Consider the following 25,574-nt stretch of genomic DNA (forward strand, 5'->3'; position numbering starts at 1 on the left):
ATTTCCCCAGTTTTCACAGCAGCTGAGTGGTTGCAAGGCCACCAGGCTATGGAAGGAGCCCAACCTCAGGGACCCGTAGCTGGTCTCAAGCAGTGTTGCAGCCCGCAGCTGGCGCGGTGCTGGGGTGGCTGCTCCCCGGGAGCCACCACCATGCCTGGTGCTCAGATGGGTTAGATTTGTGGCACAACACACGCGGTGCTCTTCATCAACAGCGTGAAACCTCAGCTCGAACCTGCAAGGCAGGGCTATCATAAAACACTCATGGGAGTTTCCTTAAGTAAATAGCATTTAAAATTCATTGGTATTTTGAGCAACAAGCCATCAGCTGTATCTTTGGGGGACGGAGAAGTATGTAAATAAGAAAAGTCTGTCTTTCATGAGACAGCTATTTAAGTCTGCTTCAGTTGCCTTTTGGTTTTGAGACATGCTGGAATCAATACTCAGCCTCACCTCTCCCAAAGGGGAAGTTAGGCTTCTAACTCAGCGGGAGAAGCCCATCCTAGTATTTCTGGGTAGGATAAGGCCATCCTAGTGTTTCTGGGTGGGATACAGGCAGCCAGAGAAAGCACCAGCAGAGCTCCTGAGCTGCTGGTGCAGCCAGGGCCGTGCGATGCACTGGGAACCTGGGGCTCTTCGCAGGGACTAGGGATGCTGCTGCAGTAAAGGCATCTCTGCTGGTGGTGACAAGCTCTGACTGTGCAGCTCGCTGCCTGCATCTAATTTCCGTAATGATGTTTGAGCTTGTATCTGGGCATTGGGAATTTGACAACTTTTACAAACTTGGCCACGAGTCTGGAGTGTTTCTGTCTGGTGGTGTGACAGGGGCTGCAAGCCGGCTGTGGTCAGGATGGTTTCTAGTGCCAAGCAGGCGAGAGGCAGGTTTTATGCACAAAATGAGCTGTGTGTTCCCCTGCCCTGTGCCCGCAGCTGCCGGTGCTGCTCTGGGGTCAGCTCTGCCTCCAGCTGAACGGGTCAGTGGGAAGGAGCCTGGGGATCGCGCTCTGCTGGGGCATCTGCACCCACCTCTGCTGTGGGCTGTAACTGGGGTCTCCCAGAGGTTTGGTGTGGTTTGCCCCTCGCTTTCCTGGGCAGTGCAGTGAAGGTGATCCTGGTGGTGTCCCCACTCAGCTCCCTGCCCAGTGCAGCGTGCCAGCTTGGGACTGGTAACACTCACCCACCCCGGGTGTGATGCTGCGGCGGAGCATCTGCTGGGTCAGAGAAAAAAGAGCAGATGCAACAGCACAAGCAATTTCTGTTCCACCTCCGCCACGAGAGCTCTGCGTTGACAAGAAAAGCATCTCGCACCCCAACACGGGCCAGCTGGTACCCAAACCGCAGGCGAGAAAGCCTCCCCTTCCCACAGGCTGCCAGCCAGGCATCTTCCAGCAACAAGAAATTACATCGAAAGTCAGAAGCCAAACGCAGAGCTGCTGTTTGACCTTCATTGCTCTTTGTGTCCTACAGCCAAAAGACCACAGGGAAAATCCAGCACCCAGGGCAGTGGGGCTGTGTCTGCACAGTTACCCCCTAACCAGATCCCTAGTGCAGCCTGCAGGCAGGAAAGTCATCTTCCATGCATCACAGCTGGCAGGCACTTGGCGTGAGATGTGAGGGTGATGAGGAGCAGCTGCAGGCTCTTTTCTGATCTGTTCCAGTTTAGGATGTTTTCTTCCCCAAGGTCTTGTCTCCCCAGACGTAACACGGGGTGGTTGGTCGGTTGGTCAGCAGCCCTCCTGCTGCCCATGCCGAGGTCTGTCCGTGCCTCGGAGCCCACCGCTGGCAGGGCTGGCCGCCAGCCCGCAGCCCCCCTGCTCGCACCCCCAGCCTGGGGCTGCTGCTGCTGCTCTGCGGCAGGGCTTGGTGTGTCTCCTACGGCCGAGCAAAATAATGGGAGGGGGAAGGGAGGGGGGCCCAGCAGGTGGAAGATGGGTTCGAGAGCCGAGGCAACTCCGCAGCTGCTGATCTCGCTTGGCGCTGTACCAGGGAGGGAGAGGAGCGTTCCCCTTGGGGGTCCCCAGCCCGAGCAGCGGGCGATGGGGGGCAGGCGGGGGCTGCTGAGCCATCACCCCCCACCTGCTGCGAGGGTCCTGTCGGCGGGAGGGCTGGGGGTCCCTGAAACAAGGAGTCCCTTCAGCACGGCCCCGGGCACGGTGCGCGTGCACGGCATGGTGCCGGGAGCGTGCGAAGGGAAACTCGAGCTGGTTTGCTGAAGCCCCGTGTGCTCAGCTCCCGCGGAGCAGCCAGACCAGCAGCTGCCCTGCTCCTCGCCGTCATGGTGAGATGTGTGTCCCCGCCTCGCTGCCCCCGCTGCAGCGGGCAGCCTGGGCAGCAGTGGCATCACTTGAAACCTGTCCCCTGCCACGGGACCTGACCTCTGCTGCTGATCTGCTCCCCGGGACTCCTCTCCCTAGAGCCCAGCCTTTGGTAAGCAGTTTCCTGATAACCCGCCTGGCGCTGAGGATGCCATGCAAAGCCGCAAGAGCTGGACAGCAGAGCCAAGGAGGGAAGCAAGGAGAACATGGGCCTCCCCGGCACACGGTGGGTGAGCCATTCATGGGCTTTGGGAACAGGGGGGCCCTCCAAGTCTTGATTTCCCACAGAATCCGTGCCCTTAGCTCACCTCCTCCTGGCATTGCAGGGAGAGGACCAGATGAGTCCTAGCAATAGGTGTATAAGGATCCAGGAGCTTCACCAGGGGCTTGCCAGTGCTGTGAGAGACCAGCAAGGCTGTGTTAATCCCCTCTCTTTCTCTGTTTCTTAAAGATTCTGCTAATGCATGTCTCAAACCTCTCTGCACCGTCAAGAGGCTGTTCCTGCTGCTCGGGGTCACCGGGCTGCTGGCGGGGACAGCAGCGGGGGCATGGCTCCTAGGTCAGTGGCTCCTCCGGGACAGCCTGCCGCTGCCGGCAGAGCCCAGCCGCCAAACCGGCAAGCGAGTTTGGGGTGCTGCCGGCAGAGGTGGTGGTGGAGCTCCTTGGTCACTGAACTGCAGCTTGGGATGGGGGAACATGGCTTCTGCGGGCTCTGCTGCTGGTCACTGTGGCCCCAGCAGCGAGCTGCAGCTTCACCCAGTGAGGGGCCCGTCGCCTCTGCCAGTGGGCAGCTCAGGATCGTTCCTAATGTTGTGCATCTTTGGATGCTGCCCAGGCTGTGTGAGCCCACCTCCCCTCCCTTCTCTCTTTGCTGAAGTGAAACACCTGAGGAAGCCTCAGCGAGACCAGGGCTTCACCTTGCTGCAGGAGCCAGACGCGATGCCAGTGTGCAGTGATGGTGAAGAGGAAGACCCCGTGGTCCGTGGGGCTCCCAGTAGAGGTTTCCGTCTTTGCTTGCTGCCAGAGGGTGGGGAGAGGGGAGCAGTGTGCAGGCCAGTGCCTGCCAAGCCTGCCAAAAGATGCTGTTCAATAATGAATACCTCCTGCTGATCCACTAGCTTCTTTCAGCTGTGTTTTGCAATTGTTTCGCTTTAAGTCCTGCTGCATCCCCCAGCGTTACGGCTTTGTCACATGGCGTGATCCTACAGCAAAGGCAACGCTTGCAGGACTCCTTTGCATGTGATCAGTCACTCAGCAGAGCTGCCATGCAGGTGCTGGGAATATGCTTACGGGTTTATGTATCATTTATAACTGCTTCAGATGGCTCCTTCTGGGGTTTTTAGCTGGTTTGGTTTTGGGTTTTTTTTTTTCGCTTGAGATTTCCATGACCATCCACTGCGCTGACGCTGCACAAAGCGCTGCAAGGATGGGAGCTTGCTGGTTGTCTTTAATGGAATGGCTTTAGTGTCTTTCAGGATAAATGTGGCCAACTCCTTGCTGGAAGCACAGATGGAAGGCCACCCCGGCTGGCTCCTGGTGTGCCATGAGCACTGGAGTCTCTCCCTGGGCACCCTGCTCTGCCGGCAGCTCGGGTATCTCAGGTGGGCACGGTGGAAGCAGCCGCTTGGACCCCTACTCGCCCCTTTCTGAGGGAGTTCATTTGGCAAAGGCAGGTGCTTCGAGGCTGGGAGGTTTGTGGGGACAGCAGTCCCAGCTCCCTGGTGGATGCAGGGTGGAAAGTGGGGCTCGGGCTGGCATGCGGACCTGCGAGAAGAGCTGCAGGAGACCCATCCTGCCAAGGAGGTTCATTCCTGGCTACCAGAGCGGCCGGGCTGTGGACTGCTGTTCCCAGGGCAGGGTTACTTTCCTGATGCCCTAGCAGGTCCTCAGCCCCTTGCTGAGAGTTTACTGTTGCTTCTGCAGGATGACCCATCAGAAAGGAGTGAACCTGACAGATGTCAAGGTGAACAACACTCAGGAGTTTGTTCAGGTGAGACCCCACCAGGAAGGCAGCCTGGAAGACATGTGGCAGGTCAGGTAAGGGCAGCTCTGGAGGAAGCAGAGTTCGCTGGGGGTGGGCTGAGACAGGGATGGTTTTGTCTGGCTGTAAGAGCATAGAAGCCCAGCCTGGTTTTGTGTGGTAAGCAGCTCCACTGGGGGCTGCCGCAGGTGCCCTGGAGCTCCTTGGTGCCCCAGGGATTTTAGTTCATGTGTATTCTGACCAGAGGCTTATTCCTGCACAGGAGCAGCTGTCAATCAGGTCGAATTGCGGCTCTGAAATGCTCAGGTGAGGGCCTCCATCCTCCCCTGTGTCCCCATGATCTCTGCCTGGATCTAGCGGCTTCTTTGCTCCCTTTCCACCCCCTTCCCTCACCCTCCAGCCCGAGGGTCTGAGACCTGGAGCTTCACCTAACGGTGCTGCCCGGCTGCCTTGCAGAGTGTGGGCTGCGCCGCGGGGCTGCGCGGGTGGTGGGGGGCGCAGACGTGCCCCCAGGGCGCTGGCCCTGGCAGGTCAGCGTGTACCATGGCTCCCAGCACCACTGCGGAGGCTCCGTGCTGGCACACGAGTGGATTGTCACAGCAGCTCACTGCGTGCACAGGTACTGCCGGGCTCCCATGCCCAGCCTCCGACGTGCTGCGGCTCTGTGCTTAGCCCGGTGCTGGTGCTTGTTGCCCTGCGGTAAGAGGCGTGCTGTCCTTGTGCTCAGTTACAGGTGGCTTCAGGCCTCTGCCTGGCTGGTTTTCGCAGGCGTTATCACCCACGGCTCCATCAAGCAGGAGGCTGGGGTATCGGTAAAGAAAATAATTTATCACCCGCTTTATAACGACAACAGCCTTGACTATGACATTGCTCTGCTGAAGCTCCAGGTCCCCCTGAATTTCTCAGGTAAGATGCTGCCGTGGTGCTGTTGTGTCCTTCTCCCACCTGTGGAGTTGTCTGTCTTATCCCATAATCCAGAGGTGGCCAAACCCCGTCTCTCCTGAACCTGCCATTTGAGAGCAGCTCCCACGGGCCGTCCAGCCGCCCTGGTAGGCAGCGCACGCAGCAGTGCGGGGCTTTGAGCTATGCCAGGGCTGTGAAGGACCGGCAAGGCGGCTGTGCGAGCTGAAGTCCCAGAGCGCTGGCCCGAGAGCCTTTCCCTTCAGCACGGCCAGGCTGGGTGGCTCTGCAGGCCGGTAGCGCCGCAGCCCTTCCCTGGCTGCTCGTGCTCGACACCGCACGAAGCCATCCCGGCGCTTACCTGTCACCGCCTCAGCAGATGCCGTCCGTGCCGTGTGTCTGCCGCCCGCCCAGCAGGACCTCTTCCAGGGCACGCAGTGCTGGGTGTCCGGCTGGGGCTATACCAGACCAGACCAAGGTAAGCGCCCGTCTTGCCCCTGCCGCTCCCCTTTCCCCTTGCTCCCCACCGGCCCTGTCCAGCCCCTTCCATGCCGCGTGTGATCTTGCAAACCCCCCTCCTGCTTCATCCCACCTCTGCTCCAGCAGCTCCACAACCCGCACCCACACCTCCCGTGTGGTTATATTTAATCCCATCAGGTAATTCCATTTCCCTCCGTCTTCTGACTACCCCAGCTAGTGCCCTGCTCTTCCCCTCTCGCTCCCTGCACAACTTGTTTCCCTCTTGGCTTCTCTTTCTCCCTCTCCAGCACAGGTTACCGAGACACTGAAGGAAGCACTCGTTCCCTTGATCGGTACCAAGCGGTGCAACAGCTCGTGCATGTACGCCGGCGAGCTCACTGCCAGGATGCTGTGTGCCGGCTACCTGCACGGGAAAATCGACGCGTGCCAGGTAACGGGAGGGAGCGTGTGGCACGTGGGCTGTGCACAGCAGGTGTGGAAAGGACCGATACGTCCCTGGTTTGCTCCAGCAAATGCCGGGTTTTGTGGCAATACCTCGCAGTAGGATCCGTGTCGGGTAGTGCTGGGCCCATTGCATCCTACGCTGCAACACGGAGCCCGCAGTGCCCCGGTGCACAGATGTCAGGCTGAGATGTAGCTCTTTCTAGAAGGAACACAGAAACCTTGCAGAGGCACGCCCCGTGGGTACCCGCAGTTCAGCTTCTTGTCCAGACCAAAGCCACGCGGGAGAAGCCCACCTGCCCTGCACCCCCGCGGGCTGCGCTGCTTCACTAGCTCTTGCTCTGCCCTGCAGGGTGACAGCGGGGGGCCCCTGGTCTGCCAGGATGAAGCCGCCTGGCGCTTAGTAGGCATCGTGAGCTGGGGGCAGGGCTGCGCGGAGCCCAACCACCCTGGGGTTTATACCAATGTGGCCCAGCTCCTGCCTTGGATTCATCACGTCACTGAGGTAAGTAGTGCAAGCAAAGGCGTGAGCCCAGCCACGCGTCGCGCAGACAAATCCCAGCACTAGCATCCTTCACTACCCTACGCTCGCCCTTGATGCATGAACCTCTGGGAGAACCTTTCACGGTACTGATTCCTTTCTTTATTTTGTTTCTCCTTTTGGATTAGATCTACTAGAAATAAGGCAAGGAGACTTCACAGTGCAACGCTTTGCCCCTTCCACCTAGTAAGTGGCAAACGGTCCAGGACTAATTCATACCATGTTACTACAAACCTAAGAGAATCCCCAGAGAACATTAGAAAAGATGCTCAGTATAAATAGTTTATTAAAGAAAATAGCAAATTACATTTCTGTGAACGATCCACATGGGAAAAGTGTCTTTCAAAATATGTGTTTTGGATTGCTATGTGTAAAGGGGCAGGGGATCCCACGAGATGCAAGTGTGGCAGGAGCACCCTCAGCCTTCAAATAAATTACTTGGAGGGGAAGAAAAGAAAAAACTGGAGTTTTAACTGGCAGTCAGATTTTGCTTCAGTATCTCCTTTCCTTGCTGCGTTCCCATGTGCTGGACTCAGTCTAACTGCGTGACGGTGCCTGCCCCCCCCCCCGCCAGGTAAAGGCAGAAGCCAAAGGGTTCCTCACCCCCTGCCACGGCTGCGCTCGGCTGACCCAGCAGGCAGAACGGCTGTTCCATTCCGCAGTGACTTAGGGGCAACGTGAAAGCCGGCTGCGATTCAGGCCCTGCACGAACACTCGCACGCGTGAACAGAAGTCAGACAAAAGTGCACACAAAAAGGGTACAACAGTAGGTAACAGATTAAAACATTACGCTCTGATCGAAACTTTTGTAAACAGGTTGTAAGCACTATGTGGTAGGAAATGCTTTGTTCCACATGTGAAGCAACCAGCCCGTCTCGGCCTCTGGGCTACATTTTAATGAATGCTTTTGGTGAGTTTTTCAATTAAAAGACATCTATGTTTCTCAAAGTCTCAAACATAGCCTTTTGTAACTTAAAAGATGCTGCTATGACTGCACACTTCATTCCCTTTTTATATTCACATATATTTCTCTTATTATTCTTAAAGGACAGAAAATTTACTACCAGAAAGACAACAGATCCCAGACCTACCTAGTTCACACAAACCAAAAAGGTAAAGGAAGGAGCTGAACTGGCTTTTACAGTTGGTAAAGCGAGACTGAAAAATTCTAAGTCAGTTTTAAGGTATTTTCCATGAAAAATAAAGCCGTGAGTTTTGCCACTTGCGCAAAACCTCGTGACACAATAAAACAGTTCACTCAGAACAGGATCTCCTCTCCCCCTCCTCCCTCAACCAAATTTTCCTTCTCTTGAGGCCTGCTCTTCAGGGAAACCTGAGGTGGGAAAGAGCAGATTTGGCACTTCAGCATTCCTAGAAGGATATCAAAAGGTATCCAAGTCTGTGGGTTTCACATGTAATTTGCAGGGACAGAAGAGGTAACGCACAAAGGGGCTATGTGCCCCCTGCTGTAAAACTGCATAGATAAGGTTCACTACTGAGAAAGAAAAACCCTCTACGAGACCCTTAAGCAAGCAAGCTTGAGATGTTACACAGTGCCTTGCATGAGAGGCCCAGCCAACAGCAGTGCCTGTTCTCACCAAAGGATGCTGGATACAAGAGTCGATTTATTTCCCTACGCTGGGCTTAACCAGGAGATGAAATCCTAGGGAACGGAAATGAACAAACATCACAAGAAGTGTCTCTCTTTCACCAGGGCTGTATACCCACCAGCTCACGGAGGAAAACTTGGATCTGGACAGAACACTGCTGGGGAGCATGGCAGGAGACTGAATTTTGGAGCCCAAATTCCATCTGCCTAGCAGCTGGAGCAGGAGCAGTTAGTGTCCATGTGTTGACGAAGTACCCACCTTTGATTTTTCTGGTCCCAGACTCACAGAGCCATCCTCTTTGCCCTACAAACACTGAGCTAGGAAATGCTTCTTATCCCTCAGTCAAGCCTCCACGAAGCACTTGCCTAATGCTAAACCTTCTTTATAACAGTACAAATAGTAAGGGTCAAATCCGAGAAGTATTTGAAAGACGCAGTTTGCTCTTGCTTTATCAGAAGATGCAACGTGTAGGAGTAAACACAGAGTTACTTAATTTTGGCCAGCGCTGCTGCTCTCCTTTCCGTGTTCTGGAACAAGGCTCGGATCAGACTCTTCACTTCAGCTGCTGAGAATGCAGCTGCGAGAGGCCCCTTCCCATCTGCCCACCTACAGGGGAGAGAAAGATGTTTATTTAACCAAACAGCACAGAAATGTCATGTTAAAAATAAACCTTCTGAGCACTCGTTAACAGTAGTAAGTCTGTAGGCAAAACAATTCCAGTTAGCAGCCTATTAGCTGTGTGCCAGTTGAGCCCAGAACTGTTTAGCTAGGGGTACAAAGCAACAGGCTGTGATTTTTGCACTCACTACAAACTCTATTTTCCTTCTCCAAAATAAGCCTTGTCTGCAAAATTCCCACTCACCTCCTGAACAACGGGGGTGGGGAAGTGGTTTATGCATGGGTGGAAGTAGAGCTGGGAACCTCTGGTGTCTAACACGGTTCCAACAGCAGCAACGAGCAGGGCACAGACAAGGAACTGCCCTCCCTAAGCGCTTTCTCCACGGCTGGTGCCTTTCCAGCTCAGCCTGCTGAGGACCGTGTGTGTTCTTGCCATTCAGACGCATGTGTGAGGCAGCTGTGAACAGGGAATGTCTAGCTTCTGACAGCTCATGGCAGCTAAAGTAAGAGAGGTAATTATGCAAATCCTCATGTATAATTCAGATGAATACCCCTTGCAAGTTAAAGGAAGCATCTAAAAAGCAGAGGTCAATCACGTGGAACGACTGCAGCAGCAAGGCACAGCAAACATCAAAGGCAGCAGGCAAAATGCCAGACTGCTTACCGGGAAATACTTCTGAATGTAAGAGAAGCCAAGGGGGACGCACAATCACTGTGGTCAGCTCTCCCATGGCACTTGTATTTTTATCATTGCCTTGTCCTTCCCAGGAAGCAGCTGAATGTATGAACAACCTTGAACCGGGCTATAAACACACAGCCAAGAAACAGCCCCGGGAGCAGTTATCTGATCCTTTGTTACGGTGACTGCCTTTCATCTGAACAGAGTCCCCCGAGTGCAGTGCCCTGCTGATGTCAGACCACGTCCCAGCTGCCTGTTACTGGGGTGAAGAACTGAAAAGAAAGAAAGGAAGACACCTACTGATCTACTATTTCTTGGAGGTTGGCTTGCAAGATGATCATCAGTTCTTTGAATGTCATCCATTTCTGCACATAGATTGGAACCTCCTCTTGGTATTTCTTATTCTTGTCGTTCTCAGGTAGTGGGGTGAAAACTTGGGGTCCTTCCTCCACCATGGTCCTACAGAGGGAGTATAACCTATCTGCATCTTCTGCAGAGATATCCTAGAATTGAACCAATGTTAACAGGGGAGCGGTTAGATATGTTTTTGGAGTGCCAGGCAGCAAGTGAAATGGAAAAAAGGTGGCTGTGTGCGTGAAGAAGAAAGCAATGGTTTAGATCACTTTTAACATCCTCAAGCTAACACAACTTATAGGGGTTTAGTGCAATAGCAAGCATTTTACTGCAAAGTAGAGGTGTTACGATGAAGGTCTGAATGGTTTACAAGGAAATGGCTCAGGCACCACCAGGCCAATGATGAAAGCCAAGCTTTTTGGCAGGCATAGCCTAGGGAAGTGTCCTGTAAACCAGCTGTTACAGGAAAAAGAGGACTTATTGGACTAATGCACAGCGGGAAGGCTCTTCGGATTGTAGACTACAACTAGAACAGATGCACTCACGTATTTCTATCATTTGCCGTGAAAACATATTTTAATTAAGAGATGTAACAGGACAGTTGTACTTGACCCAAGGTAACCTGACAATCACTCAAACTGGGAGTCAAACAGAGCTTTAAACAGATAAGAATTTCAGTTTGAAATGTCACAGGTATTTCAGCACCTGGTGCCTAGATAGGGTGGAGAGGTTCACTAGAGATGCACAGATTGAAAATGTGTCAGGAAAGATGGAGATTGAGACAACCAGTTAACTTCTGAACAAAGAAAAAGATACTGATTCATATAAATGTTTATAGTAGGAGTAACACACCTAAACCCAAATGAAGGTGAAATCACAGCCACTTCCCTGACTCTCCCCATGACTACAGAGTCATGGAATTGCTGGAAGAGCAATAATATGGTCTTAACCAGATGGGAGTTACTGGCATCTCAAATGTTTCTCGTAGACAGGGCAACAATTACCATTTCTGTGAAAGGTAACTGTTCCCCTGAAACCCAGTCTTGGAAAGAACTTCTAGAGCTCACAAATGCCTGGCATGTCCATCTCATGCAGTTACCTCCAGGGCAGCAATCCTAGTGACAATCTCTGTGAGAGCGGTGTTCAGTAAAGTCCCCATGGCCTTGCAGTACACGTTCACTGGAAGGACATCTTGCCAGACTTTCCCCAGTCTTTTCAACTGATGCAGTACCTGGAAGATGACAGCTATGCATTATCTACATCTTATCAAAAAGAACATTAAGAGAGGCACCAAATGATAAGGTGACTACACATGGTCAGAAACTCGCTTGAAAAAGCAAAAGGCAATAAAGTACCTTGCTATCACATAGAGCAGGAATTCCTGGGGAAAAACACAACGTTTTCAGTTTGCATTAAGGCTTATCAAAAGTGTGATAGACCCTTTCTCTGAAAAATGAAAAATGTTATAAATGTACTGTAAACAAAAGTTCAAAATTAGGAAGCTTTTCATTTCAACTTGCAGCAAGAGGAACTGAACTCAGCATGCTTCCATTTTACCAGAAGACACAGCACAGGGACAAAAAATAATCAGGCCAGAAAACTGTGGTTTTAAGAAGTTCCACTCTGCTGAAACAGTGCCCAGTTCTCGGGACTGTGACTACATACCATACCTTCCCAAGGACAATGTCCAAAGACAATGGGATATCTGGCACCGATTGCCTTGCTTACCTGCCTTATTGCTTTGTTTGCTGCACAGTAATTTTCCTCATCATCCATATTAGAAAAATTCCTGGCACTTGACAGCCTCTCCAGGATCTCTCCTCTCTGCACTCGCATCTGGGCCAGAAAACACTCCATCCCTTTAGGAACAAAAACAAGCAGAGAGAAGTAATTAAGCAATTACGAAACCAATTTAGAGACTGTAAGTGCCAAATAATGAACTTGCTATAATATTTATTTTTAAAGGAATTTCCAGTCTCTAAACAGTCTCATAGAGTGAATTTAACCAGGCCCAGTCACATATTCAGTAAGCTCTTGCACAGCTTGCATTGCTACGACACTTGAAAAAAACCAGCTGAGTGGCAGAATTAACTATGGATGACAGGCTCCTATTAGGCTCATACAAATTTATCTCAGAATTTGATTCCATAGCTTATTAGCTAAAGAAAATACCACAGGTCTGAGCAGCAGATCCCAAAATATCTGAGTGTCACCACATCTCACTGGGTAACGAACTGTTTTTGGACCTATGTGCTAGACAAGAAGAGTCGGGTTTCAGAAAGTCAAGCTCTAAACAGCTATATTGCCTAGAGTTGTAATGCTCTGTCACACTTGGCAGTCTAGAAAATGCCCTGGCTGCTTGTTTAGAACTCTTCAATAACAATCCACTGCTCCAGCCAGTGGCCACACTTACATTACACCATTCAGCAACAAATGCCAGGATCAGTTACCACGTCATCCATCGACATATTTCAGTACTAAAAGGTAAAATTACCAAGTCTCCTAAAACCAGGTACCAGGTCAACAAAAGTAGCTGGTCCATTGCACAGGATGTTAGTCAGGCGGTAACGGAACTGGTGTCCCAGGGTGAGCAAGTGGTGCGCAATATACATGCAGTTGTTGTGGTGAATGGCTGCCAGCTGGGGTAATTTCTGAAGGTTCTCCCTATCCCAGGAAGGAGGAAGAGAAAAGGAAGAACTGCATTTATTTGGACTCGGCTCTGCTAAATAAAACTGTCACGCCCACCCTAGAGAAAGTCACTGTTTCAGAACAGATGTGGCAAGTAACTAAACGTGCGCAATGCCTGATAAAGACATCAGTTGGAATAAAAATATTTAACCTCCTGTTGCATCCACACAAGAACTTACAGGGAAGGAGTTTCACAGCTAGTGAAACGGCACTTTGACATTTGAACCATGTGTAATGTCCACATTATTTCTAGCAATGGACTTTCAAACAGGAAAATACTTTGTTATAGCAAAGTTACGATAAGGAAAAGAGAAGTCCTTCTCAGCAATACCCCAGTGTTTTCTGACAGAACTGTATTCTTCCAGTCTTCATTGCTGCTCTTTTTCACATGAAAAACATCATGAAAAACCTGTACATGAGACCTCAGGTCAAAGCTGCATGGCTGGATTCAAACGCAGCATTGTAAGAACTGCACCTATCTCCTCAGTCATAAGACTGCCAACCCAGAAACTCTCAAGCACCTATTTTGCAGCAGGTACGACTTCATAATAGACTAAGAGTACTAGCTTTTTGCTGCTGCAGAGAGCCCTTTAGTAGTCTCTGGCTGTGGTAGACAAACTGGGGAGAAGTGGAGCTGTGCCAGTAACATTTTTCTCTCTCCAAAACAGGCCCTAGGTTACACACACACACACACACACACACACACTTACTTGTGGTACGTTGGCACTACATCATAGAACAGCTGGAATATATTCCGTACAGAGTAGAAGAGCTGTATACAGCTACAAGAAAAATAAGACTCACGTTAGTTTGTCAGTGGAATTAACATCTTGGTCACAAGAGTCCCTCAACCTTTTCCAAAACAAGGTTTTACTAGTAGCGAAGCACTGGCAGTGAAGTAGCGGCACAAAGAGTAGATTGTTCAGAATCAATTACAGCGATGTCAACAAAGGCAACATTCTGGAAAAATTCAAAAATGCTGTGATGACCTTGTAAGTTCAGTGTGGAAAAGACAAGTTTCAGACCACATGTCAGAAGTGAGATACATGAAACCCCAGGAACAAAGGGGACAGTGTCCCTTCCCCACCAGGTGTGCATAAATAGTCAGCCCTCTCTGCCACGGTACACTGAAGGGCATTCAGTACCTAGGCAGCTCTCCTTCTTCAGAGTTGCGGTCTCCAGTTTTTAAAGCAGACTGTATGCAGTTCCTCAAAACACTTAATTGTTTTTCCTCTGAAGAGCCCTGCCAGATGCAGAGCTGGAGTTCTTTGCTTTCACCCAGCACAAAGAAAGCAAGAGCTTCTCTCCGAATGGGTGCTATCACTTATCATTTGGTTTGAAAAAAAAAGAGATGGTTTTGGTTTTTCTAAAGAACTGACAGCAAGAGTACAATAAAACATTGAGGTGAACACTGCAGTAGCATCTCTCCCAACTAGAAGACTGAAGCCATGAACTACACTGTGCCCACTAGGGAGTTTACCATGTTTTCCCTGCTTTAATGGCTAAAATACAATAAAGTGTACCTGAATATTCCCTGACAATGTCAGTCTGAAAGGCTGCTTAACCCAAGTATTCCAGGGAACATAGTGCGCAGCTGTTCCTGCTGTACCAGTCTACCATACGAACTCCAGCCGAAACAGCGAGTAACTTGAATGACTAATTCTAATTTTTAAGCATCTTCTGTTCTTTTAAAGTTCTTTTTGTCTATTAACAGATGCTTGGTGCTGCCAAAGGCAGTAAGTATCTGACACCCAAGAGTTACCCGCTGGTATATAATTCCTACCACTGATCTGTGCTGACTGTAGCCTCCAACAGCGTCTGATAAGCCAGCTCCATCAGCTTCTCCACTGATGAACTGATGCGGCACGTAGGCAGAGAAAATGTGTACGGGCTCAATTTAGTCTCATTCTCCAAATTCACCATGTTGTTATGCAGAAGTTCAGAAGGTTTTTGCATTTTTAAGTGATCTCCTGCCCCAGGATCAGGAAGCCTTGGTAGGGCTACACAGGAATCGGGTGTGATCTAAGGGAAAACAAGAGAAAGGTATAATGTAATTTAGAGCACATAGAAAGGAAACTGCACAAGACTACAAAACATTGAACGATGGAGGTTATTTAAGACTCAAGATAAACACAAGGCTGCAGAAGTCCCCTAAGGCTGCTGGAAGTCTCCTGGCAGCACAACAGCCAGATTGACACAGCAGACCACAAAATAGCCTATATGGCGTTGCATGCATAGAAGCAACTCTGTAAGTAATCCTCTTGATTTTTCTTACGCTTATGACACTAGCTGGAACAGCCCATGCAAGCAAACGTCAAGTATTTTAAGAAACATCTTGTTAGTGAAACAACCTTCTTGAGCACTATTAAAAAAGGTTTTGAAACTGTTGGTTGCCAAGATACCCAAATAATTGAGAGTATTCAGCGCTCCACAAAAAACCAAAGGACTCGACTGTTGTAAACAAGCCTTCTTCAACAGCTAAGCTGGTCTCCACATAGAAAAACAGCGTATCACAACAGTCACCTTTACAGTATTGTGTATTTCTGAGGTCATCAGATTTCTGGCTGCCACAATCACATCCTGGCACTTCTTGTTAGCAAAGTGGGAATTGACATTACGGGCATATTTCAGTAAATCAGTCATGTCGCCTTTCAAAAACTGCATGTTCTTCAAGGCTTTTTCAAATTCCTCTGTGGATTTAATCACCTGAAAAGCGCAGACACATATACCACATTAACACAGTTTGTAAAATCAAATAATAAAACAAAAGTTGGGTATAAATTCTTCCATTCAGCTGAAATGAAAGGATGAAACTAGGTTTTACAGGGCACTAACAATCCAACAGCTTTTCAGCAATCTTGGAAAAATCTGGCTCAGCTAGCATCCATGACCACACAATAACACAGTGTTTGAACTGCAGGTCTGTTCCCCCTGACAACCTAGTACAAAACTAGTGCTGGCAACCTAGTACAAAAACCAGAGGAGCAAGACGATCAAATTTCATTATGCTGGGCTACCTAGGGCAAAAAGACTGGGAGGTTTATCCCACGACTGCTTCTGTTTGAAACAGCCCCCTCTTCAGGAAAAGGAGCCCTTGGCATTCTTCACTAGCAATAAGTCCTCCTTTATGTACGTAGTTTAAAAATATAATTATGTGGCCTATGCAAGAAAACCCTACGATCATTAGCAACAAATACAAACAGAGCAATCAGTCCTCAGGAAGCCAGCTGAGCAAGCAGCGCTGTCACATCATCATCTTCGGCCTCTCACAGAGGCTCAGAAAAGTGCCTCACACCGCACGCCCTGAAAGTCTCCAGGTCTTGGCTAAATTTGGCACTGACTTCCACAGATCAGACACCTAGCACACTTTTACATGACAGGAAGCACAAGCCACAACTTAACAGAGAAATACACAAATCCAGATCAGCAAAACATAGCTTTTTGTTCAAGCTGGCCACCTGGCATTTCCACCACATGGATCTGAAAGATTTTTGAGACCTACCTCTATATACTGCTCTAGTTTGCTGCTGTTGGTTGGGATTGAATTCACCAGACAGTTCTTAATGAGGCAGTCTGACAATTCTTCCCATATCATATCACCTAGCAGTTCTGCAAGCGTGACTCTGCAATCCTTTTTATCTTCCGCAGGATCCTCAAGAGGTATATCTGAATTCAAGAGTACACAAATGGATTTTAATACATTAAATTTAATACTGGACCAGACCCTTCACCAGTTCACTCAGTCCTTCCTATCAGAACAGAATTTACCAGCTGTTCCATAAGGACATATCCTTCTTCTTCAGGCCATGTGCTGGGCCTGTGGAATTGCCCACCCAACCAAAAGACAACTGAATGTCTGCATAAAATGAGACCTTTTTCCCAGCATGTTTACTTCATGAAATGCTAGCAAAGCCTAGGCCAGGTTGTAGCCAATAGATGACCCTGCAGGTGACCAGCCTGACCGAGGGAATTCCCTGGATTGCATCAAGACTTCAGCCTTTTAGACCTGCTGCATGCAAGGATCTTCAATGCAGTGAGTGGCTCGTAAGAAAAAACATTTACCAAAAAATTAATTCCTTGATCCCTTTGACACAAAGTACTGTCCTCCTTCATTTTCCCAGCTCTGCGAATGCTGGGTCCAGTTTCACAAGGTGCCAAGCTGTCCAAGAGCACAGCATAGCAAGTTAACATTAAAAGCTGCTTAGACCTTACACATAATTCAGTGCTGCTTAATCACTAGATATTCTACAAAGCTTCCACTCCAATTACATGAACAAAGTACCAATCTCAGTCTAATTCCAAAAGGGAGAAACTACCTACTTAGCAGATACTTGTGGAGAACTTCAAAAATAAGCCTGATCTTGTCAAAAACCTCCATAGGAGAGGAATGACCCAAGTTAGGCTCCTTGGACATAAAACGCAGGATGAACACATCTGACTGTTCCTCTGTGAATGGCTGAAGAGATGGGTATAGAATCAGCGGCTTGAGGATGTATTTCAGCAACAACTGGCCTGAGAAATGAAAAAAATATGTTTTCCAACAGCAGGAGGCAGGCAGTTTGCTCTAGTGAGGCCCAACCATCACTATTCTGGATGTAGTTTCTTTCCATGAAGTGGGAGAAACACTCTCTTGATTAGCTCTGTCAGGGAACAGCTAACGGGGTAAAACACTGGGTTGAGTTTCCACTAAAGACTATTTTACTCACGTAAAACACATACTGAGGCCTAACAAAGAGCAGTATATTTAATGTAAAGTGAAAACCAACTTAAACAGCTGGAAGCATGAAATCCTGTCCTAGTACCTGCCATGCTTACCAATTTATTTTAACAACACATGAGAACGCTGAAGCCCAGAGGCTGCCTGTAAACAACAGTCTTACTCCTGGTAGATGAGGAGGCTGTAACTGGAAAAACCCTTTCAACACTAGGCCATGAAACCATGTAGCCACAGATCAAAACTACACCAGAGTAAATTGACAAGAAAGGATAAATAATAGGATAAATAATTTCCTACTGATAAGAATCAGAGCATTTACTTCATGTTTAGTGGGAAACACAAGCTAAGACAGAAATAAGTCTTCCAGTGTACAGCTGAAGTGAACTGGATCTTGATACACATCTTACAAAATCTCATCCACTTCGGCTTACTATATCTACGTTTATCTCAACCTACAGTCTGTCTTACCAAAAATCTTCAGCTTGGTGTGCAGTTCTCCTAGGACAGCAAATGCCTGCAGCACAGAAGCAACAGGTGGGCCAGCAATCTCCTCCTCTTTTGATGGCACTGTGTGTAAGTGCAGTTCTGAATGCATCGCTGAGTCCAGGCTGCTGCCCTCTAAAGAGAAAGAAGAACCATCTCTCTGACAGAGCGCAGGCTGAGATACAGCAGATCTGAGAAACCACTGCATTCCCCAGGAGGCAGCTAAAGCAATATGCTACCTCTTCCCATTTCCACAGTTCTTGTAAAGCAGCATCAGAAGAGGGTACAGAGTTCCCTGTGTGACAGTGCAGGACAACAGAATGAGAATCACTCTCTCCTAAGAGCCAGAATTCTCATTTCAGTCACCCTTCAATTGAATGACATTGGTGACTATCGCTTTCATTCCCCTCTTCTCCTCATTTCAAGTCAAAGTGAAAGGAAAAGATATTTTTTTTCCAAGGGAAAAGTTTGGGTTTCAATGAAGACAGCAACTTACAGACTTGAGCAGTTCTTACAATTAGCTGTTCTGATCTCTGCTTCCACATTGTCTATGAAATATGACAGATGAGGCAGATGAACCTTGAAAACTCTGTTTAAAATCTATCGACTACATTGCATTGCTTTTGGTAGCACCTAAATACACCAGGAGTGGAGCCATATCCAAAGAACACTGGCACAGATCACTCCCACTGATGAGGTTATGCAAATGGCAGGAAGAGCTCCTTAAAACAACCTCAGTTCAACAGTATTACCGCATTTCCTATCTTGTAGTTGCTTGAAATCAGGCATTTCAAACAGTAAAGCACAAACAGTGAAACAAACTAGAACTGTGAGTACCTTTTGAATGAGGAAGCTTCCATACAGCCAATTTCTGCCATTCTTCTCCTAGATGATAGAGCATGTTCTGTGTCTGCACTGTGAGCTCTGTGCCTAATGCCTTCAGGATCTTCAGCTCAAAGCCCTTGCGGGATTCCAGCATTTTCAGGATGCTTCGTGCCTGATGGTGAAGAACAAACACAAAAAATGGGTAACTGTTGCCCGTGCTTAAGGAAAAGCATCTTGTGACATTTGTTGAAAGTATGTATGAACGATACTGTCATATGCTTAAGAAGTCATTATTACCTTTTCCAGTTGCTGAGCTGCTGCAACATACTTCTTTTCCAGCAATGCAGCATTGTACTCTTTAATAGCTGTATCAAACTGCAACAAATAGATTCATATGTCACTGTACATCTGCTACTAGATTTTTTAGACAATTTTTTAAACACGGCTAGAGACAGGAGCTCAAAAGAGAAGCCCAGAATAATGCCACAGACTGCAGAGCAGAGGATGACTACTGCCTAATGATCTTAAGGCACTCCCCCACCTCCCCTCCTCACCTCCTGCAGCTTTTTCAGAATGCTCAGAACCAGCGTATCTCGCTCCAACTGCTGCTTCAACTCAGTAAATTCGGCAACAGCGACATTTAGATCTCGCTGAACCTAAAATAACAAAACTTCTCAGTTCACTTACAGCAAGCAAATGTTCTCCGACACACTTCCTCTTACAAGTGATAAAAACATGTAAAGTACTTCTGTTACTAGAATAACTTTGTGAGGCGGAAAAAGGTTCTATCCATTTTATTCATTGCTAGGAAGATCCTTAAAAAAGAAAGAAGCTGATAAGTGTTTCCAATGCTTCTAACAAATTACATGTTTTTTAAAGGCAGTGCAAGGAAATTCAGCCTCAGAAGGCAGTCAAAAGGACTTCAGTGCTCCTTTAACACAGCCATTTAAACTGCAAGAATGCTTAAACTGAGCCAAAAGTTAATTCTCAATTAACACTGCTATAGAATGCCCAATGTTGGAAAAAGAATCAAAGGAGCAAAAAACAGAGTGTGGGTCTGCAGCAGCTGCTCACATTCTCCTTAAAGACGTCAGTGAACATGCACAGGTGTGATTTAGGCTCCCACTCTGCCCCAGATCACGGTGGGATCAACACTCAGCCAGCCGATTACCATGCCACGCCTCACGGCAGCGCGCAAGGCTGCTCCTTCTCCCCTTCTGAAGGCAAGACGCGTGACACAATTTTGCAGCTGTACAACAGCGAGCAAGAGCAAACCACGGCCAATCCCTTAATGACAGCTCCTCACTCACCCCACCTCTGCAGCGTGTGTCACCTAAGAGCGCTTTTTAGGGGTGATATCATCCAGAGTTCTTAGGCAGGAGCCCTCCTCCCCCCATCCCCTCGCACCACGCGGACATGGCAGGGGGTACAGGTGTGGGGTGGCAGTGCCGCAGGATCGAGGGGAGCCCCCAGGGAAGCCCCCGCCGGCACCTCGTTCTCAATCCTGGCCTTCAGCAGGTCGATGTTGGCCGACAGCCCGTCCACCTGCGCCACCAAGTCCTCGGCGCTCTCCAAGCTGGGCAGGAACTCGTTGTACTTCTTGTTAATCATGTTGCAGACTTCTCCCTGAGGAAAAGGGAGCGTTGGGACACCGGCACCCGGGGGGGGTGCTTCCCCAGCTGCGCTACGGGCTCTCCCAGGCCCGGGGGCCGCCCGAGCGCCCAGCGGAGAGAGGCCGAGAGCGGCTCCGCTCAGGCCGGGCCTGAGGTAACCACGGGCCGGGCGCCCCCCGAGCTCCGCCCGTGCCCTCCAGCCCCGCTCCCGGCCCCGGACCTGCCTTCAGCTCCTCCACGCGGCGGGACAGACGCCCGATGCGGCTGCCCAGGTCCTCCTTCTCCAGGCGGCCCGAGTGGGTCAGCACGGCCGCCACCAGCGAGCCCGCGGGTACCGCCATGGCCGCGCTGCCGCCCGCCGCCGCGCAGCACCACGGGACGGCGCCGGCGCCAGGGCCGCTACGGCGTCCGCAGAGCGACACACTTCCTCGGGGGGGAGGGGCGCGGAGCGGCTCCGGGGGACCCGGGGGTGCCGGGGCTGCGGGGGCACCGAGGCTGTGGGGGGACACGTGGGTGCTGGGGCTCCTGCTCCTGGGGATGCACTCGTAGGTGATGGGGGACCCGTGGGTGCTGGGGCTGCGGGGGCACCTGTGGGTGCTGGGACTCCGGGGGGACCCGTGGGTGCTGGGGCTCCGGGGGGACCCGTGGGTGCTGGGGCTGCGGGGGCACCTGTGGGTGCTGGGGCTCCGGGGGGACCCGTGGGTGCTGGGGCTCCCACTCCTGGGGACGCACTCGTAGGTGATGGGGGATCCATGGGTGCTGGGGCTCGCGATCCTGTGCGGGGACCTATGGGTTCTGGGGCTCCCTGGCTGTGGGGGGACCCACGGGGGCTGGGGCTCTGTGCCTCTGGGGGTGCTTGTGGGTGCTGGGGTTCTGTGGCTGCAGGGGAACCCGTGGGTGCCAGGGCTCCGTAGCTGGGGGGGGGGTCCCATGGGTGCCAGGGCTGCGTGGCTTGTGGGGGACCCATACGTGCTGGGGCTCCACGGCTCTGGGTGCTGGGTCTCTGTGGCTGCGGGGGCACCCGTGGGTGCTGGGGCTTTGTGGCTTATGGGTACCCATGGGTGCTGGGTCTCTGTAGCTGCAGGGGCACCCATGGGTGCTGGAGCTTTATGGCTCTGGGGTGCTTGTGGGTGCTGGGTCTCTGTGGGTGCTGGGGTGCTGTGGGGCTCCCCAGCTGCTGCAGGCTCTGTGTCTGCAGGGGGCTCCCTGGCTGCTGAGGAACCCACCACCTCAAGCCCAGCTGTCTTCCCCTGCCCTTCTGTGGGTGTCGTGGCTGGGGCGAGGAGGCAGGCCCAGGGCGCCTCCGACACCCTCGGGTGCTGGGGGGGGCGGCTCCAGCCCCGGCATCCGGCACCTGGGGCGCCCGGCGGTGAGGAGCGCGCTCCATCCTCTCCCTGGGCAGGGTGCCCAGCCGCCACCACCTGCGCCATGCGGAGGGGAAGGGCCCTGGGTGCCTGGGTGCTCGTTGCCAGCCTGGCCGTGGTGAGCTGGGGGGTCCGAGGTAAGTCCCTGGGTGCCAGACACCCTAACGGGGCTGGGGCCGTGTGGCACGTGGTGCCCCCCCGGCGTGGCGCGCCCACAGGACCCCGCACAGATGGCGAGGCTGCGGCTGGTCCCGCACACGTCACCATGGGCCGTGGGGACTGTCACCCTTAGTGCTTACCCCGGGGGCTCGCAGGGTGGCCGGGAAGCAGGTCCCGCCGCTCGCTGGGGTTCACCGTCATGGCGCCTCGGTGAGCGGTTCGTAAACATCGATGGGGAGAAGGGAGTGAATCGGTGCAGCCGTTCCTGGGGACGAGGTGGTGCTGAGGGGTTTGCCTGCCCTAGACCACTGCGGTGACAGCCTGGAGCTTGTGCGTGGCGCCGTGGCTGTCTGTGGCGGCTCAGACCTGCAATGACGGGCCATGGCAAGTCGGGCTTGGTGGAACCGTGGTGTCAGACCGAAGCAGCCGTGGGCTTTGTGCCAAACATGCAAGGAGAGGTTGCGTTCTGTGCTCTGCTCCGCCGCTCACAAACGAGACGGCAAATCTACTCTCCATTTGCAGACTGAAGTCTTTGGGCCAAGGAGGGAATTCAGTGTGGTTTTTTGGCAAGCTTTCCACCAAAGTTGTTTTTTACTAGGGGGTAAAAACCCAAATGGGTTTTTGTCTCCCCATTTGGGCTCAGCTCCTGTCCCCGCTCATGAAAACATTTCACTTTCTATTGAACTGTCTCTCGTTGCAGTTGCACTTTAATACCAATGCAATCCTGTGCGGGATGCGGCTCACGCACATACAGCCTGCATGGGGTTCGGGTGGACGCCTGGTTCCAGTTAGTTTTCACTGTAAGGGAATCTGGATCTCTAAACTACCCAGAGCCGCGTTAATGTAACCACCAGCCGAACACTTATCTGCGTTTCCGCTGGGTAGTCTGTTTTTTTCCAGAGTTTTTTTGTTTGCAGCGTCCTTTCCACTGCTCGGGGGACGGCCCAGTGTGATGCTCTCTGCACTAGCCGTCTCCGTGAATGAGATCTCTTGAGTTCTGTACCACCATGGGGTTTGAGAACACAGCTGTGAAGCTCTGCTCTCCTCTTCTTTTTTTTGCAGGACAGAAAGTAAAGGTGAAAGAAGCCAGCGGGAAGGTGTTCCTGCACTGTGAAACAAGCAGCCGAGGTCCAATCATCTGGCTGAAAAATGGGGATATGATAGCAAACGCAACCCAGCTGGATTTGGGTACAGCGTATGACGATCCCAGAGGCACTTATGCATGTGAAATAGAAAATGGAAAGACAAGTCCCCCCTTCCAGGTGCACTATCGAAGTAAGTGTTGCAAACCTAGTTTCTAGAGCCAGAACTGCTCACCCAAGCAAATTTTTGAGGGAACTACTGATCTCCCAGGGTTTGAGGGTGGCTCCATCAGTTTGTGGCGGTCCTGCCAGCTCCTGTGCCAGGTTGCCTTTGGGAACAGCCAAGCTGCACCTTCCCCAGCTTCTGGTGTCCCCATGAGAGCTCTGTAGTGCTGTAACTGGCACGCCTGCTGCCTCGCCACTAGCCGCTCGCTGGCCCTGCTGTGGCCTGCCCTCAGCGCTGGGACACGTGGCAGCTCGCGCCGCTGCCTTGGGTCACGTAGCAAGCCAGATTTAATCCCTGGTCTCTCTTGCCCTGGGACTGGGAGCCTGCCTGGACTGGTGGAGCTGGCTGAGCACTTTGGGCTCGGGCTGGACCTGGCAGCAGGGTGGAGGTGGCCACGGGGCAGGGTCCTGGTCGTGGCCCCGCTTTGAGTGTGTGTCTGTTCGGGCTTCCAGTGTGCCAGAACTGCATCGAAGTGGATGCTCCCACCATCTCGGGGATCGTGGTCGCAGATGTGGTTGCCACCATCTTCCTGGCAGTTGCCGTGTATTGCATCACTGGCCAGGACAAGGGACGCATGTCACGAGGTGAGCGGAGAACCCCGCTGGCTGCCCACAGGTGGGGACGGGAAGTGCCTGGCCATCTCCAGGAGCTGCCTGGTACCCAGGGACTTTCCATCACTGCCCACAGAGCCCAGTCACTGCAAGCTGCAGGCAGCACCTGGCATGTCTGGGGTAGGAATCCACGTGAGCGCTCCGCATACCCTTCCTGCCCCTAGCTTGGCTTCCCAGTAGAAGCCAGTGCATGCACAAGGTTAACCAAAACATCATCCCAGGGACAGCAGCTGGTGACACAGGGACATCGGAGGCCTTGCAGGGGCTTTCCGCCCAGCCTCCAAGAGGAAGTAAAAGCACAGGGCTGAAAGTAGCTGGCTGCTTGGATTTGGTTGCAATTGTTCACCCCACTGCCCTGATCCTTGACCACCTTCTTTCTTTGTTTAGCTTCTGACAGGCAGAACCTGATTGCCAACGAGCAGCTTTACCAGGTGAGCATGGATGCACGTGTGTGTTTGTGTGTGTGCATCAGCACCTCGGTGTGGTGTGGGGCTGCATGGTGGGACCGGTGGGACCATGATGGCACCACGGCTAGGGGGTACTCAATGCCTTGAGGCACTGAGCTGTGTTGGAGGTTGCTCTATGTGGGGGCATTCGCTGCTGCCTGCCCCTGAGTGACCCATAGGACGGGTCACGCTCACCCACCCCCTGCCTCTGACCCTCTGGAGCTGTTAATCTCTGCATGTGGGGAGGGAGAGTTTGCCAAAAGCTTGTCCAAGAGAGGGCTGGGCCAGCTTTCCCTGTACCCTCCCTCCCAGGGCTGGACAGACACGGCTGTAGTTCATCTCACCTTTTTTTCCTCCTAGCCCCTGGGCGAGCGGGATGATGAACAGTACAGCCAGCTGGCACCTGCTAAGGCCCGAAAGTGAAGTGGGAAGATGCTGGGGCTTGGAACTCCTTCACACCAGGAGTGATTTTACAGTAAAGCCACCGGCAGCGCCCCAGGGCACTGGTACCCTGCCCTGCGCCTGCCTTCGTAAGCTCCCTGCTAGCAGAAGGCAGTGCGGGATTTTGCCTAGAGAGCCCTCCGGCTCATCGCCAGGGTGGGCTGCTCGTAGCGCTCCGCTCTTTGCATGGCCTCTTGCACTTCTCTGTATTCCTCTCATTAAAGACAAACCTGTCCCATAGCCTCCCTGCTCCATGGTTGTGTTGAGGCTGGGGAAGCCGTGCAGTCGCTGGGGGTGGCGCGTGCTGGATGCAGCGTGCCCGCAGAGCCGTATGGCTCCTGCCTGTCCCCGTAGGACACTGCTGTGCCAGTGCAGGCAGGTGCCCATGCCTGTGCCACCTCTGCATGTCAGGATCAACATGGCATCCGAGTCCGTTGCTGGAGGTGAGGATGGGGGACCTTGTGAAGCTAGCAGAGGCTTTGTGTCATTTAACTCCTTTTCCAGAATGTGGAGCAGGAGCACCAGGAGCGCAGCGACACTCAGCAGGGTCTGCGTCACCCCTGCAAAGTGCCTGCATGCCTCAGAGCTGGGGGGCTGGCAGGAAGGGCATTTCTGCTGTGCGTGCAGGGGTTGGCATCTAATTGCAGTCTCCAAACCGCAAGGAGTTGCCAGGTCCCGGGCACCCGGCCAGGCTGCAGGGTGCCTCGGTGCTTAGGGGGGTGAAGCGTGAGCACAGCAGCAAGCTGCGCTGGCTCCCCAGAAAGGCTCACGGGGGGCTGGGCTCAAAGAGGAAATGGAAACAGCAGAGAGGATGAAAACTGCAGCAGAGATCATGCAAAACACGTGGCAGCAGGGTTGGCCAGGCAGCGAAGGCCAGAGGCAGCCCACACCCCCTGCACCCCCGATGTTCCTGGGGGGCTCTGCCACCCTCCTCTGCCTCTGCAGCCCACCGGAGAGCAACTCACCTTTGTGGCCAGGCATTGGCAACCCCTCTTTCAGGCTC

At 51.9% G+C, this 25,574-nt stretch overlaps 3 protein-coding genes across 3 annotated transcripts; 2 read left to right on the top strand and 1 right to left on the bottom strand.

Annotated features, from left to right (window-relative positions):
- The first annotated feature begins 2,002 nt into the window (after positions 1-2,002).
- Positions 2,003-6,895, top strand: TMPRSS5 (transmembrane serine protease 5). The gene is made up of 13 exons (XM_027803147.2): positions 2,003-2,275; positions 2,412-2,538; positions 2,764-2,871; positions 3,190-3,312; positions 3,778-3,913; positions 4,236-4,349; positions 4,556-4,599; positions 4,750-4,912; positions 5,021-5,199; positions 5,573-5,671; positions 5,961-6,103; positions 6,467-6,619; positions 6,784-6,895. The coding sequence occupies exons 1-13, from the start codon at positions 2,273-2,275 to the stop codon at positions 6,790-6,792; spliced, it is 1,401 nt and encodes a 466-aa protein (XP_027658948.2). The 5' UTR covers positions 2,003-2,272; the 3' UTR covers positions 6,793-6,895.
- A 28-nt stretch (positions 6,896-6,923) lies between these two features.
- ZW10 (zw10 kinetochore protein) lies at positions 6,924-20,670 on the bottom strand. Its single transcript, XM_055728536.1, has 16 exons — positions 20,463-20,670; positions 20,121-20,251; positions 19,184-19,285; positions 18,927-19,004; positions 18,642-18,801; positions 17,790-17,939; positions 16,925-17,116; positions 16,107-16,270; positions 15,128-15,310; positions 14,388-14,626; positions 13,315-13,386; positions 12,411-12,580; positions 11,645-11,775; positions 11,016-11,147; positions 9,863-10,065; positions 6,924-8,871 (listed from the first exon to the last, which is right to left on the bottom strand). Exons 1-16 carry the CDS (start codon positions 20,581-20,583, stop codon positions 8,751-8,753), a joined length of 2,349 nt encoding a protein of 782 aa, XP_055584511.1. The 5' UTR covers positions 20,584-20,670; the 3' UTR covers positions 6,924-8,750.
- Positions 20,671-21,435: 765 nt separating this feature from the next.
- LOC102052093 (T-cell surface glycoprotein CD3 gamma chain) lies at positions 21,436-24,811 on the top strand. Its single transcript, XM_005437678.4, has 5 exons — positions 21,436-21,743; positions 22,828-23,040; positions 23,526-23,657; positions 24,072-24,115; positions 24,491-24,811. Exons 1-5 carry the CDS (start codon positions 21,671-21,673, stop codon positions 24,551-24,553), a joined length of 525 nt encoding a protein of 174 aa, XP_005437735.1. The 5' UTR covers positions 21,436-21,670; the 3' UTR covers positions 24,554-24,811.
- The last annotated feature ends 763 nt before the right edge of the window (positions 24,812-25,574 follow it).

Source organism: Falco cherrug, chromosome 17 (genome assembly GCF_023634085.1).
Source record: "Falco cherrug isolate bFalChe1 chromosome 17, bFalChe1.pri, whole genome shotgun sequence".
Lineage (NCBI taxonomy): Eukaryota > Metazoa > Chordata > Aves > Falconiformes > Falconidae > Falco > Falco cherrug.

Bases quoted from the DNA above. Each gene is read 5' to 3' on its own strand.
- LOC102052093 (XM_005437678.4), top strand. From the start codon at position 21,671: ATGCGGAGGGGAAGGGCCCTGGGTGCCTGGGTGCTCGTTGCCAGCCTG. The intron at 23,658-24,071 runs GTGAGCGGAGAA...TTCTTTGTTTAG, and splicing joins CAAGGGACGCATGTCACGAG to CTTCTGACAGGCAGAACCTG. The intron at 24,116-24,490 runs GTGAGCATGGAT...TTTTCCTCCTAG, and splicing joins CCAACGAGCAGCTTTACCAG to CCCCTGGGCGAGCGGGATGA.
- TMPRSS5 (XM_027803147.2), top strand. The intron at 2,872-3,189 runs GTCAGTGGCTCC...TCTTTGCTGAAG, and splicing joins AGCGGGGGCATGGCTCCTAG to TGAAACACCTGAGGAAGCCT. The intron at 6,104-6,466 runs GTAACGGGAGGG...TCTGCCCTGCAG, and splicing joins GGAAAATCGACGCGTGCCAG to GGTGACAGCGGGGGGCCCCT.
- ZW10 (XM_055728536.1), bottom strand. From the start codon at position 20,583: ATGGCGGTACCCGCGGGCTCGCTGGTGGCGGCCGTGCTGACCCACTCG. The intron at 19,286-20,120 runs GTGCCGGCGGGG...TTGTTATTTTAG, and splicing joins AGGCCAGGATTGAGAACGAG to GTTCAGCGAGATCTAAATGT. The intron at 17,117-17,789 runs GTAAGACAGACT...TTCATTTCTCAG, and splicing joins CACCAAGCTGAAGATTTTTG to GCCAGTTGTTGCTGAAATAC.